This window comes from Marmota marmota, unplaced genomic scaffold, assembly GCF_001458135.2.
Source record: "Marmota marmota marmota unplaced genomic scaffold, marMar, whole genome shotgun sequence".
Lineage (NCBI taxonomy): Eukaryota > Metazoa > Chordata > Mammalia > Rodentia > Sciuridae > Marmota > Marmota marmota.
In genome coordinates, this window is record NW_026000057.1 from 9,943,657 (window position 1) to 9,959,045 (window position 15,389).

Sequence of the window (15,389 nt, forward strand, 5' to 3'; positions counted from 1 at the left end):
GTATACATACACAAAGGAATTTACTCAGCCATAAAGAATGGATTTATGTCATTTACTGGTAAGTGGATGGAACTGGAGAAGATATTGGTAAGTCAAGGGTCAAAAGTTCTCTCTCACATGCTAAACCTAGAGAGAAATAAGAAATCAAAAAGAAAAGAAAGGGGATCTCATGAAAATAGAAGAGAGAATGGTGTAGTAGAGGAAGGGGATAGAGGGATAGAGGGCAGATGGCAAAGAGGAGAAACTGAGAAATGAAATTGACTAAACTATGTTATGTGCATGTATAAATATATCACAATGAATTCCAGTTTTATGTATAACTATAATGCACCAATTAAAAATAAATTTAAAAACACATTTACTTAATAATGAAGACATCAACAAAAACACGGATTTAACAGGATGTGTTCCAGGAGGAGAAAAGAGCCAAGGAGGAGAAGGCAAGCAGTCCAGTTTAGCTGAAAGGATTGTGAAAACTACACTGAGGATTTTTTCCTTTAACAGTAGCAACCGTAGCCTCCCAGAGATGTAAGAAGAGCACAGTGATGCTACCATAATTATAGAAAGGCTCCCTGTCAGCTGTAGAAAAGATGAGATGGCCATGTCTGAAAACTATGGCTACAGTTCTAAGGACAGGAAATGAGAAAATAACCCACAGGCCTTAGATTTTTTCTTAATTTAGGGGATGTGATACAGTGAGGTGAAGGTGAGTGGATAATTAAAAAGATGCAGAGTTTTAAACTGAAGCCTAAGTGACTGAATTTGTTCCATCTGCAAAAACATGAATATCCAGAGAGAAAACAATTTTTGTTTAAAGATGGTGAATCATCAAAGAATAAGAAAACGATTAGGGAGTAGAGTCTCTGAGGGAAGCCCAGGAATCAAATGAAGGAGGAATCTGAAAGACAAACCCCCAATTTTAAGCCAATATGTTATGGCTTTCTCAGTTTAGAAACAGCTACAGTCTAATAATCAAAGTCTAATTTAGGAGTTCATTATCACAATCTCAATAACGTTACACAGAAAGGAACCAAATTCACAAGTGACAGAGGAAAAAGTCCCGACCATGTTGGATTTTCCCTTTACCTTTTCTCATGGAGATGCATGCAGCGCACAGTGGAAGTATGCCCATACAGGGTGTGTATGCATTCCCCCGTCTCCGCATTCCACACTTTGAGAGTTCGATCTGTGGATCCACTAATGATGATATTGTCTCTCATCTGTGATGACCATACTCCACCTGTATGTCCCACTAACGTTCTCAGACACTGGAAAAACACTTAGGGTGGTTAATTTGCGGGGGAAAGGAAAGTAATTTAAATGCTATTATAATAGCTCATTAAAATCTGTAATAAGTTATTTATCAATTTGAAAAAGCATCAGAAAAAAATATTTTATTCAAGACTACAATAAGACCTCACTAGTCTATACTGCTTTGTTTATTCAGTAGAATAACATACTTAAATATGCACACACAACTGAGAAACAAATATGTAGAAAGCAACCATTGATATGAAACATATGATAAGAATCATACAATATAAAACATGTGATACAACAGAAAGCAAACATATGAGATGAAAGCAAAGCATGATAGTTCCAGCCTGGCCTCCTTGATGAAATAATACTAAAATTGCAACTTGGTTTCTTCCATGGGAATAGATTCAATGAAAGAAAGCCAACAGAGTTGGGTGTGGCTACATACCACAGTTTATCTGAATATGCCCCAAGCAGTAGTTAAGAGCTAGCCAAGCTACTTCAAGACAAGTAAAGACAGACATTAAAACCTTGAAATAAATCCAAAACTAATATTACCCCATGGAAATATGAAGCTGCTTTAAAAAATTTTAACATCTGACTTGGAATATTTATAAGATTCTTGTCCAAGAAGCAATATGGTAAAGACATTTTGTAAAACATGAATTTTTTTTTCACACTCTTCTGTTACTTTTTAGGTGGCCAGTTACTTAATTCATGAAAATATTCTCCTGTAGATGATAACAATAAATATTCACTAGATAATACTTAAGGTATAATATTACATGAAGTTAAGATATTGCTTGGTCTTTTTTCTTCAAACCCATATTTAAATATCCATTCTGCTTAACTTCCATATCATGAGAGCTTGAGATAACTCTAGATGAGCAAGATATACTAAATTATAGGCAACTTATCAACAAAACAGGTTACAAGGAAAAATAAATATCACTCAATCATGTTCTTGAAAGATATTTAAAAATTATTAAGTATAATTTGATGGGAAAGGTGGGAAAAACTGAGCTATGAAAAAGAAAACACATCTGAAAAATTTTAAAATACCAGTCAGAAAAACAGACAAACTATTTAAATGAAGAAAAATATGACATCCCTATCAAGGAAAACATCACTATCATCATGCTGGGGAGACTTTCATTATTATGGGGGAGCTAAGTTAGGATCAAAACAGGATCCTTGCTTTACTGGTTGATCCTAGTGGTGATATAAACACAATGGCAAATTTATGAGGTGTAGAAAGAAGTAAACTTACTTTGCCTGTGACTGCTGACCAAACTTTTAAAGTGTTGTCATCAGAACCACTAACTATTCGGTTACCACAAAACTGTAAGCATGTGATCACATGATCATCGTGTCCTTTCAGCACCTATCAAACAGATGTATAAATCAGAAATAAGCCATTATATTATGTTTTTAAAATACCAGTGAAAAGACAAATGAAGCCAAAAATGGGAACAACAACATCATCTAGTTCTAGAATTAAAATCTACAGGGCTAGGTTATGGTTCAGAGGTACAGCGCTCACCTAGCACATGCTAGGCACTGGGTTCAATCCTCAGCACCACATAGAAATAAATAAAATAAGGGTATTGTGCCCAACTACAACTAAAAAATATATATCTATATTAAAAAAATCTACATATAATATGCAGCATTATCCTTCCTAAATAATGAATCAAGCATTAAACATTTTATTATTTCCATATTCTATTATTTGTGTAACTGAAACGTCTACTATTAAAATACTGAGCCAAGATCTCATAAAGATGGTTTAAACACAAATACATTTTATGATCATCTATTTTACCTATTTAACCCCCCCAAAATGCATCTTATTTTTGCAATTTTAATACACAAGAACAAAAGAAAGCACCTACTAACTAGAAAGACAATAGTAATAGTCATCAACTTTTTCAAATTAAAACAAAGAAACTTACCATGGTGTATATATGTTAATACAGAGTCTCCCCCAATTTTTTTTTATTATAAAAATATATTTAAGAATTTTAACATTTTTACCACTCTTACATACTTAAAACACAATGTAGAAATATACAGAATATCAGAATTATGCTTCAATTTATAAAGATATAACATAGAAAAGCCACCAAAAATCAAAATCTAGGTCCTTAAAAAAAAAAAATCACATTTGGAGTGTAGTCTTAGGGGACTGGCAAATTCTGAGGGAGAACGTATATAACACAATAAAATTCAAAAGGATATTCAGAGATTTTCATTTACATAAGAGAGAAAAACAATCAATTCACCTGAACTCATCTTTTACATAAATATCTCCAGTTATTTTAAAACACAATTTTCTTTCCACAGAAGATATGCATGAAGTTATACTGCTCACCAAGAAGTAAAACAATACATTAGGTATTACACCATAGAGTAATAATTTCTGTGGAAGAGTCCAGTTACCTTAGGAGATTTGAGTTCTCCTCGCCTCCAGTTTGTATCAATTCTGTGCTGTCTGATGTATGCACTTTTCCACGGACTGTGTATGAAACCTGGTTTTATAACTTTTCTTCTCTTGATATGCAATGGTTCATCAATCCCTAAAGTACCAAAAGAATTCCAAGAGAATAATTCTCTTCATCAACAATACAAATTTCATATTTAACAATATATCTCATTTTTCTCTATGCTCAAAACAAAAAAATGCAGGACACTGTCCAGTTTCTGTTATAAAGTATGCAATAATAATGTAGACTTCACATTCTATATGGCATATTTTTGTATTCACTATTTCATTTCTTTCTCAGAATGATTCTAGGAAATGCTGATGAGGATGTGTAAAAATTGGAATGTTTGTACCCTGCTTGTGTGAATATAAAACGGCTTAGCTGGTGTGGGAAATAATTTGACAGTTGCTTAAAAAAATTAAATATACAAGTAACATATGATCTAGCAATTCTAGTATTGAGTATAAACCCAAAATAATTAAAAGCAGAGACTCGAATAGATGTCTGTACAAAATAGTTAAAAGCTGGGAGCAATGCAAGTGTCCATTGACAGATAAATGGATAAACAATGTGGCATACACACATATGGAATATTATTTGATCTTAAAAAAGGAGATACTGTCACATGAGTGAACCTTGAAGACATTATGTTATATGAAATAAAGCAATTACAAAAGGACAGATATTGTGTTTTTTTTAACCAAAGGTACCTAAACTAATCAAATCTATAAAGACAAAGTGTTTGTCAGGTGCTAGGGGGAAGGCGGAATAGGAGTTAATGTTCAATGGGTACCAAGTTTCAGCTAGATAAGACGAAGCAGCTCTGGAGATGGACAGTGATGGTGGCACAACAATGCCTGTGTACTTAATAGCACTAAATTGTACACCTAAAAATGGTTCAAATGATAAATTTTATTATGTATGTTATGCAATTTTTTTGAAGAGTTTAAAATATGATTCTTTGAGAGATGAGGCAGAGTTGATTAATCCTACCTTATATATATGCATACACGAGAAGAATAATTTCATTGATTAATCCAAGATCCAGACAGGGGTCTGATAGAATCAGGATTAGAAATCAAGTGTGGAGCTTCACCTCAAGGCATTATTAACCCAGACCAACCATCAATGCTCTCCTTGACTATACAGTTAGGGAGTCCCCCCCCATATGGCTACCCATACCTCTAGGATTCTTTCACAAAAATGTTGCTTCTCAGAGGCAAATGATATTTTTACATATTTTTTTTGTCCAAATGATTCATTTTCTAGAAGGCTGCTGGGGAAAAATACTCCCTTTAATATGGATGATGCCTACTCTTCTACTAAAACAGATTTTCTGATTTTAAACAGGTTCTAAGAATATAAGCTCCAGGACAGGAAAAACAAAAACAAAAAAAAAATCAAAAAGGCAAGATGCTTCTATATCTTCAGCATTTAAGAATGTCTAGCTCACAGGAGGTATTCAATAAATATTTATGACGAAAAAAATAGAATACTCAATGCTGGGTATTTAATTGATAATATAATTTTTGGGTTGCCTTTAAATCATCCTCATCTTGACTCTTTCCCTTAAATGAAGATCCATTCTTTGATAGGCTACCAAAGTTCTCTTTACTCATTTATCCACCACTTTATTCTAGCTGCACATAAAACTTGTTTTTATTTTGTCTACTTGTTCTCAGAATTACTTTGCCTTTTCAAAGCATAAGCATATTCTCTGTGCAATTTTGAACCTTACCCTCTTCTCTGCATTTCTCTCTCCAGAGAAGGTTGTCTTCAGCCAAAATTCTCCAGTAGCGACACGTCTGAGCTGCTTGTAGCAGGTCTTTGGGTTCCAGGAATGAAAGCACATAAAGTGCCAGCTATTGAACAGAAGAAAAACATAGTATACCCATATATATATATTTTTAAATTATAGAACTAAAGGTTAATTATTCTCCACAGGATAAAACACTTAGATATAAGTGTAATTACATTATAATTTGTAAAATTATGATAGACAGTAACTCCAATTTTAACAAATATAAACTAGATTAGAAACAAAAACACCCTCTTGGCTTTTATGAATTTCACTGCATTAACTCTTTATCTCTTTATACAATAATGATTAAACCTCTGTCTCTGTTCTTGCCTTTGCTCTGTGAACCTCACCACAATAAGTTTAATTTTTATGTAATTATATATACCCGTGTTCTCTCCCCTCTACAATGCAAGTTCACTGAAGACAGAACCTGAGGCCTTCCTGATAGCCTGACTGATAAAAAATGAGAGTTCTACATAATTTTTTATCATTTCAGATAGGCAGATATCACAATTAGTGATTCTTCATCACATCAAACTATTTATCACAATGAAAAACTTCTAAAACATTTACACACTTGACTATAAATGACAAAATGAGACAATTATTAAGTCATTCCACAGACACATAAAAGTAATTGGGTTCTAATTACTTTACATTGCTTATGGGGATTTTCTCGATGGGTCACATAGAGTTGTATATTTCAGCTAGCTCTTTGGATTACTATTAATTTAAAATATTTGTTTATAATACTTGCAAACCATCATTTTTTTTCCATTGTATGAAGCCAATTCAAGTAAAGAAAAAGGAAGGAAAAGAAGTGAAGTGATGGCCTTTGACCATGTTTATTCAAGTAGCCTCACACATCACATACAAATTTAAATTACAATATTAGAATGAAAATTTATCCAAAGTCTAGTTTTTATAAACTAAATGGCAAGGATTAAGTCAAACTACCATTTAAAGTGCCAAAGATTACATATGAAGTGAAAGTATGATTTGAATTATTTTTCAAAGCTAAATGAGAATTACATGATTTAAATTAAGGTTTCCTAATGATTTTATATATATATATATATATATATATATATATATATATATATATATATATATATATATATATATATGGAGTTCACTTCTAATCACATACACTCTGAGCACATTCTGCATACAGAACACTCCACCTAGACAGTACTAAGCTTAATACTACTATTGATGAATAAAAGTGAAACACTTTTCTTGAATTAATTGATTCTCTCAGAAGATCATTCTTACCTACACATACCGAGTTCATTTAAAATAAAAGGTCATGATTATATTCAATAACCTATATATACATGTGTATATAAACATGTGTGTACATACATCTCTCAACATTTTATTTGATTAACGGGTACTCTACAAGCCACTTAATTTTAAAATTACCCATCAATCAAAGCCTAGGCAAGTTTGTTTAGTTTCATTGTAACAGTAATGTGATGTTACCATATTATTAATCTATGTGAAATTGTAATTCAATATAGATATTGTCCAGCACAAAGATGCTTGTGCAAAAGAGATGCTGATTAATGTCCAAGATATTATAATGGTTCACATGAAAAAGTCTATTCTTTATCTTGAGTTATCAGACTGAAGTAGAAACCAAGTAATTTACAGAAACATTCAATTCATCTTAAAGGCTAGGGACAAGGAAGCAAGAAATTAAGAATAGTTGAGAATTCAAAAGTACCTCTTCAAACCAAAAGGAAAAATTTCCTTCTTTTCATCCAAGTCCAGTGTTTGGATGCATTAGAAAAATGCAAAGCAACACTCAGGTGCTAAAGAAAGCTGAAGTGCTAGTGTACTAGGTAACTGACATACTGTCTTTTAAAGGAGCAGAGGCTCCAATTCAACCTTGAACTTGCAATTATTAAATGTTTGTCAATTTACATACAGCTAGTTCAATTGAAACATATAGCTAATAGAGAAACTATTCAAGGCAAAACAGAAAACTATGAATAAAAAAGCCAGGAAAAACATAAATCAGCAAAGAAGGTTTAAACCAGGGGAAAAGTAGATCATGCATATACTAGCAACAGTGTCTTACATGGGTTTTGAGTTAAACTGTCAAGTAAAGAGGGAACAACTATAAGTTATATGATCCTAACTGTGTATTACGGAGAAGTATACCAATTCCTCAAAGGAATCAAGGTTCTGTCATACGGGGCTCTGAAATGGGTCTGAATGTTTGTGTCCCCTCAAATTCATGTTGAAATTCTAATTCCCAATGTAATGTTTTTAGGAAGTGGGGCTTTTTTGTAGGTCATCAGAATGAAACCCTTAGGAATGGAATGAGTACCCTAGAAAATGAACCCAGAGAACCCTCTTACCCTCTTTCAGCCACACCTTATGAGGATACAATGAGAAGACAGAAGTCTACAACCTGGAAGAGGGCCCTCGCCAAAACTCAACCATGCAGGTGCCCTGATACTGGACTTCTTAGCTTTCAGTACTGTCAGAAATAAATTTCTGCTTATAAGATGACCAGTCTGTGATACTTTTTACAGTAGCTTGAACTAAGACAGGATCCTTATTAGGGGACAGAGACCATAATTTTATACTTTAGAGGTGGCTAATACTTTCCCAGGCTTGCTATATTTCAGTGTACTGTCAAGGAAAAAAAATTTAAATGAACAAAGAGAATGTTGGCTAATCCTACATCAAGAATATCAGGTTTTGTTCTAGATTATCTATTATACCACTATGATTCCCTTGGTATTTACTCACAAAATAAGGAGAGTGCTATTTAACACAAGCTTCTCTTATGACACTAGTGCCATTTTTGTCAAGGTTTTTCAGATTAGTAAGTAAATGTTGGTAAATAGCTTTGAGATCTTCCCAAATAATTATAAGAAAAACACTATAATTCCATCTCCTGTCACAGAGGTAATAATGTTTTAAATAATGATAATACTGAGTCTCTGGGCAAGATAAAGCTAATTAATTTAAGGGCAGATCTATGCCATTATTTCTTCATGTATAAAATAAAGCATTTTTCAAATTAGGAAGCATTCTGTAGTTGAAAACAAAAGGAAAAACACAGATAATATGCTAAGCTAAGGATCTCTCTTATTCTCCTCTCTAGCTTCACTTCTTTATCCTCAGGCAACTTTTAAAAGAATATTTAAGCCAACAGAATCTTTACTGGATTTACCCTTGATATTGATAATTTGTGCTAAGTTCTTGGACTCTTTAAAAATACTTTCAAAATTCTATTGAGTTTAAATCACATTTTTGTGTATTAAGAAGTTACTACAGAAATGAAAATAAAGCAAAGCAAAACATACAAACAAAAAAAAACCCTCTCTATTCTCAGAGATAAGGGAATAAACTAGACTCTGAAAACTGCATTTTAACAAAAATGCTACCCTCCAAAGTAAGGAGGATATCAAAAGAAACCACAAAAAATATATCAGAGGTGAGTACATTTACTTTCAGTCAAATACTTATGAAAGTGTTTCCTTTTATTAATGCCCTTCTGGAAGCAAAGAGAGCTTATGTCACTTTTATAAGCCAAATCTATTGAGAAGATTCAGTTTTAGAAAGAACTACCAAGAATAAGAATTTTTTTCTGGAACAATGTCATTTTAACAAACACTCCAAAGAAAAAACATTTCAAGAAATTGATATTGTATCAATTTTGCTTTTCCCTGAAGTTATGCTTAAATATAATACTATTTTATTCATAACCAATGTAAAATTATAATTGGCACTATTTAATATTGTTAGGGTATTTAGAATGATCATCTGAAAAAAAATCAACTCCTTTTCTGTTCAAACTTGAAGCTTCAGGATAATTTAAAATGGTTTACTACTATTTTATATTGTCTTCTGGGTGGACATATAATTAATGGCATGATAATTGGTACAAATATAAATCATGGGGACATCAATTATTTAATGTTATATTATTTGTCTGCTGTCAAAAATGAAATTATGAAATCTATAACATCAATAACAACACTATATCTTCTACTATACCTTGTTCAGTCAAGAGTGCCCATATGACAATAATCAATCCATGACAAAAGAATAATATCAGTTTACACAAAAACCAAAAAAGATGCCAGGTGCAGTGGTACATGCTTGTAATCCCAGCAACTCAGGAGGCTGAAGCAGGAGGATCCCAAGTTCAAAGCCAGCCTCAGCAACTTAGCAAGGTCATAAGCAATTCAGTGAGACCCTGTCTCTAAATAAAATATAAAAAAGGGCTGGGGATGTGGTTCAGTGGTTAAGCGCCTCTGTGTTCAATCCCTGGTACAAAAGAAAAGAAAGAAAGAAATGGGCACAAATAATTCCAAAAAGTGCTATTAAGAATGCAACTGGGGGGCTGGCTGGTGGCTCAGTGGTAGAGCGCTTGCCCAGCATGTGTGAGGCACTGGGTTGGATTCTCAGCACCACATATAAACAAATAAAATAAAGGTCCATCAACAACTAATAAAAATATTTTAAAAAATGTAATTGATATGGGTGTATGTTTGTGTGTGTGTGTGTGTGTGTGTGTATAATGGAGTCAAAGAGGAGAATGAGTAGTAGAAAAAGATATACATATAGAATTCTATACATTTAAAAATAATTATATAATCTAAGTACCAGAGAGCCACAATTCAATAACATCAAAAAAACTACTGGTCTTAAAGGGACTTAGGATACATAAATGACAAAATAAGAAAAAAAAATTGTTGTTTTTAAAAATCCACACTACAAATAATGAACATACCAAGAAAACTGAACGTTGGGCTTCAGATAACATAGGGAAAAATCTTGGTAAAGAAACATAAAATGAATGAAACTCAATGATTAGTCTCATATATCTGACTTAATCAAGTTGTAGAAAGAAGGAACTTAGTTCATAAGCGTATTTTAATTTGATAATTACATTATTAAGTCATGGCAGTTTACCAACTTAAAGCCCTCTTGACCACAAATCGAGAGTGTTAAACTGAAAATGCTGAATACCACAATTAGTATTACAATGTTTAAAGGTTGTAGCAGTTGAGTTACATATTCAAAAAACACCCACTGAACACTGTAACTGATCATCCTTACCTCTTTAGGGAGCAAAGAAATAAAGTCTCTTTGAAACTGGGGTTCTATCACTTGCATCATATGTTTCACTTGCGTTGGTTCACAACTATCAATGAGTTCATCTAAAGCAAGCAATTTCTCTGGTCCACTCCAGCTCTATCAAAGAGGAATTAGAATTTTTTATTATTTTAACAGATGTTCCAAGTTAGAAACTCATAAAGGAAAAACACACAACCACACTTGAACAAAGTAAGCAAGCACTCTGTATGTTACAAAGCGGCTGCTTATATCACATTTTCTTCAGAATCCACTGAAGTGATATGATTTAGTCTGAAGTTTACTGTTTTTTATATTATCAAAGCTTTAAAAGTCATGAGAAAATATTTTTGTATTACATTATGATGATAGTTATTTGTTCATCTACAACTATGATACCATTGAGATACCAAAATTTTATTCCAGAAACATCAATTTGGGTAACTGAGTACATAAGGAATTTTGACTAATTTTTCTTTCTCTATATTCTTTCTAGTGGGCACCATTAAATTTGATGGTTTCCATAAGACACTCACCTAAGAGGAGACTGACAGCATCATTTAGAGAAGAACTAATAACTGGATATTCTGCGTATCTGAGAAGTACTTCTCACAAATAAAGGGGATTTGATTTGTCTTATGAAAATAATTTCAGATAAAAACAGCAAATAATAGAAAATAATAGCTAACAGTATTATTGAAAATATAAGCAAAGGCCAAATGAGAATAAGAAACAAAATGTTATTACCATAGAAAAACAAAAACATTATTATACTTTAAAAAGGACATTAAGGGATTTTTTTTTTTTAATTAATACCCCCCCGCCCCCCGCAGTGAGGAGCACCTGCATAGAAAAGCCAAGATTCTCATAGAAAAACTTAAAACCCATGCAAATAAAAAAAAAATGTTAAAATTTAACAATAATCATGCAAAATATTTAAATAACTAAGGATACTTAAGTGAAAAAACACCCTTGGGTGAACCTTTGCTTCTGTAAATCTATGCCTGCTTGAGTACCTTTGTGAATTATAATGTCCATTTCAGAAGCAGAGTGAATAGAGAATAATAAGTGAGGTTTGGAGCTAGAAAGATCTGCATTTTGATACTCCATTTCTTGGATTTTGTTATATTTGAAATACTGAGATATATTAAGCATCCAAAAAGCCTTACTCAGAATATTTCCTAAAGCAATTTTAAAATATTTACACTTTTAGAATTTATAATGAACCTGTCTTCTTTCCTATCATTAAGTACAGATTATGGTAATACTATGAAATATTTCAATAGTATTTAGCTATTTCTATAATATACTCCATTTCACCACCTAATATAAGGAACCACAGGCTCCAATAAATTGTGGGTTTTTTTTCCCTTTTACTTCAACATATATGTTCGGAACATTCATCAAATATGTACCTTATATACTTTTTGGTCAGAGTGAGGATTTACACATAAAAATGAAAAATACTACATACATGTGTTCACACACACGGTCAATTACAACCATCTTAAGAATTTTGTTGGTTTCCCTCATATAACTTTAAACACTGACCCAAAACTTGCCTATCTGACAATCTGATCAATCTCTACTCATCTCTGACCACTCAGCACCCACAGTGTAGACTCACTGACTTACTGATGTACATCCCTTGCAGGATTTGCGGTGGCTTTTTATAATGTGTTTTCCCTCAAATCTACATCATAGGGGTTTGTGGACACTGCTACCATAAGGACATGCCCATTTCGGGTGATGGAAAAGTCTGCTGACTTAATTAAAATGTGGCTTTAAAGGAAGGCATTTGATAGAATAATTTTAGAATAAACCTCTGAATCTTCACCTATATGAATGCCTGCTTTAAAAATATTTTTGGATCTGTTCATGATTAAATTTTGATTTAAGTGGCTGGGGCTGTATGTAGCTCAGCGGTAGAACACTCGCCTAGCACTCGCCTAGGCCCTGGGTTTGATCCTCAGCACCACATAAAGATAAATAAAATAAAGGTATTGTTTCCAACTACAACTAAAAAATAAATATCTAAAAAAATTTTTGATTTAACAACCAAGACATTCCATGGAAATTTCTATAGTAAAAAGACAGAGAAAAATCTTTCAATGTATTTACTACTTTAAATGTTAAACAGGTATGCATTTGATTAATAAATACTATATCTAATTTAAGGTAATAAGCTATACATGTTCAATGTTTTTTTTTCCAGTTAATGAATTATTGATTTTTAAAAGAATAGAAAAATAATATCAATACAAAGTATATGATGCTAATAGAAGAGAAATATCTTTTATCAAATCTTTTAATAGACAGGTGTAGAATAGAATAATAAACCAGAATAGAAGATAAATAATTCAGTTCTTAAGTAAATGTTTGAAATTGTGTCAGAAATTTCTATATATTTAAGAGAAAGTTCATGAAAAAAAATTATGCCTAGATAGCAAAATGTCTCTAAGAGTAAACAGTATTTTGGATAATATTTTGATTTGAAAGAATATTTGACTTAACAAGAGTCAAATGAAATTTAAATTATGTCTCAATTCAAATTACATACACATTCAGTAAATGTTACTTTGAGCTAATTTATTGAAAAGTATATCACTAACAAGGATGAGGAACATAAGCTATAACTATAGTAAATGAAATTTACTCCTCCATCTTTCCTTCTAAATCTCCACTTCCATAGTCTTGCTAGGTTCAGTAAAACACAATTCTGTTCTACAACTTGCTCAGGCCAAAAACTAGAGTCATCCCTGATTCATCTTTCTCTCTCATCAACAGATGGCTCTGACCCAAATAAATTCTGTGGCCTCAAACATCAAAACACACCCAGAATCTGACCGTTATTACATGGTCTAAGCCATAAGTATCCCTCACCTGGACTGTTGGCATAACCCCATGGCTGCACTCCCAGCGTCCTACCTCTGCCCTGCTCCTTCTATTCTCCACTCGGTACTCAGTAATCCTCTGCTTCAAACCTTCTACTGGCTTTCCACTTCAGTTAAATAAAAAGTCTTTGCTTGGCCCACAAGGTTCTAATTTCCTACTCCTTTTCCTCTTATTTACTTTTTCTGCCACACACATTCTTTCTAGGCCTCAAACACTCCAGGCATGCTCTGCTTCGGAGCCTTTCACTTGCTGTTCCCTGTCACATTCTACTCTAGATACCTATAAGGCAGGCCTGTCTTCTTCCCATCCACCCTTCCTCTCTGCCCTCCCTGGGCAACCTTTTAAAATCGGAAACCAGTTCTAACCCTTCACCCAACTCCTCCTGACAAGAACGTAAGTTCCATGAAAAGGCAATTTTTTGTCTGTTTGTTCACTATTGTAACCCAGACCCAAAGTAGGGGCTGGTGCAAAATATGCATATTTTTTAAATATTTGTAGAATAGATGAATGAATCCCCACAGAGAAAGGGATTACTATACCAATGCTATCTCAAAACTCTCCAGAGAGTGCTTCTTTTCTTTATAGTTGATGGTAACACTAGGACTTGCTTGCTGTCTGTTCCAAAACTGCTTTCAAATTCCATGCATGATTGAGCAGCAAGGGAAGTATGTGTTAACTTGAAAACACTGCAGTTAATGACCATATTAATACAAAAAGAACAACCACACACAACAAACTTTTAACAATGAATAGTAGAAAGAACATTTTACTTAGGATTAGGAAACTAAACATTGGCAGGCCTTAGTTTATCTGCAACTGATGAATAACTTTGATAATCATTATTTTAGTTTTATCTAAAAAGTGGTCCTCCTGGAAGAAGGAAAAAAAATTCACCTCTTTTGGCCTTTCATGGTAAACTTATGTGGTAGCATATTAAAGGGGATAGGAAAAACATTCCAGGTTTAGAAAGGATCAAGAGAAACAAATTTTAATTTGTGGGCAAAACTGCAAATACAAATTTGAAAATTTCCCCATAGAAATATCATTTTATTTTAGGAACTGGAGCACACAAGTAATACAGAAGAGTAGTAGGGGCAGGGAAATGTAACCAGGAGCCCAAACTTTATCAGTAAACTCACTGTGCAAGTGGATGAAGTTTCAGAAACTCCACCTACATTATAAGGGCTTAGTCTGGACCAGTGGTCCCCCAAAGCTGACCAATGAGTACAGGAATCACATAGTCCTACAACCTACCACCTGAGAGTCTGCTTCAGTGGTCAAGATACAGCTGAGGATATTTATTTTTCTAGAAAAGCAACTCATCCATGTTGGTATAGGTGATCCTTATTGCCCTAGTCAGGTCCAGGCCTGAATTGCATGTGGGAAATAACTGACTTCTATAGTACTTCCACCATTCCACTGTGGGCCAGTTCTAATTTTCAAGTTCTACTTAACATCAAAATCTGACCCAGAGAACACAACACAGGTTTTATTTTTTGAAGAAACCAAGAATCAGCCTCTTTCTACTTTTAATACAAAAGTATTTCAAATATTCAAGACATATGAAATTCTCCTTTAGTCTTTTCTGGTCAAATACATGATTTTCTTCAACTCACCCACATAAGGTTTAACAAGGTTTCTCATATTATAACTAAAAAAATTTCAAAGTAATATAACTTAGCCTCTTTGGGCACTATCCTGTAGGTTTTAATCTTTTGTTGATTAGCAAACAAGATTTGTATAAAATACATCAGAAGATATATACAGCTTCTATGTTAGCATGAAACTTGATTAAATCCTTCAATTTAATAGGGTTGACTCCCATTTAGCTATCAAAACAGAAATAC

The 15,389-nt window shown here is 33.0% G+C and overlaps 1 protein-coding gene across 10 annotated transcripts in view; it reads right to left on the reverse strand.

Annotated features, from left to right (window-relative positions):
- The window catches only part of Fbxw7 (F-box and WD repeat domain containing 7), a 186,768-nt gene that overhangs the window by 5,514 nt on the left and 165,865 nt on the right, over window positions 1–15,389 (reverse strand). For all 10 annotated transcript variants that reach the window (XM_048813525.1, XM_048813522.1, XM_048813521.1 and 7 more), the window contains 5 exons: window positions 10,633–10,767; window positions 5,482–5,605; window positions 3,700–3,836; window positions 2,528–2,641; window positions 1,087–1,268 (listed from right to left, as the gene is read on the reverse strand). In XM_048813525.1, the coding sequence (XP_048669482.1) occupies window positions 1,087–1,268; window positions 2,528–2,641; window positions 3,700–3,836; window positions 5,482–5,605; window positions 10,633–10,767 (692 nt within the window). The remainder of the gene's footprint in view (window positions 1–1,086; window positions 1,269–2,527; window positions 2,642–3,699; window positions 3,837–5,481; window positions 5,606–10,632; window positions 10,768–15,389) is intronic.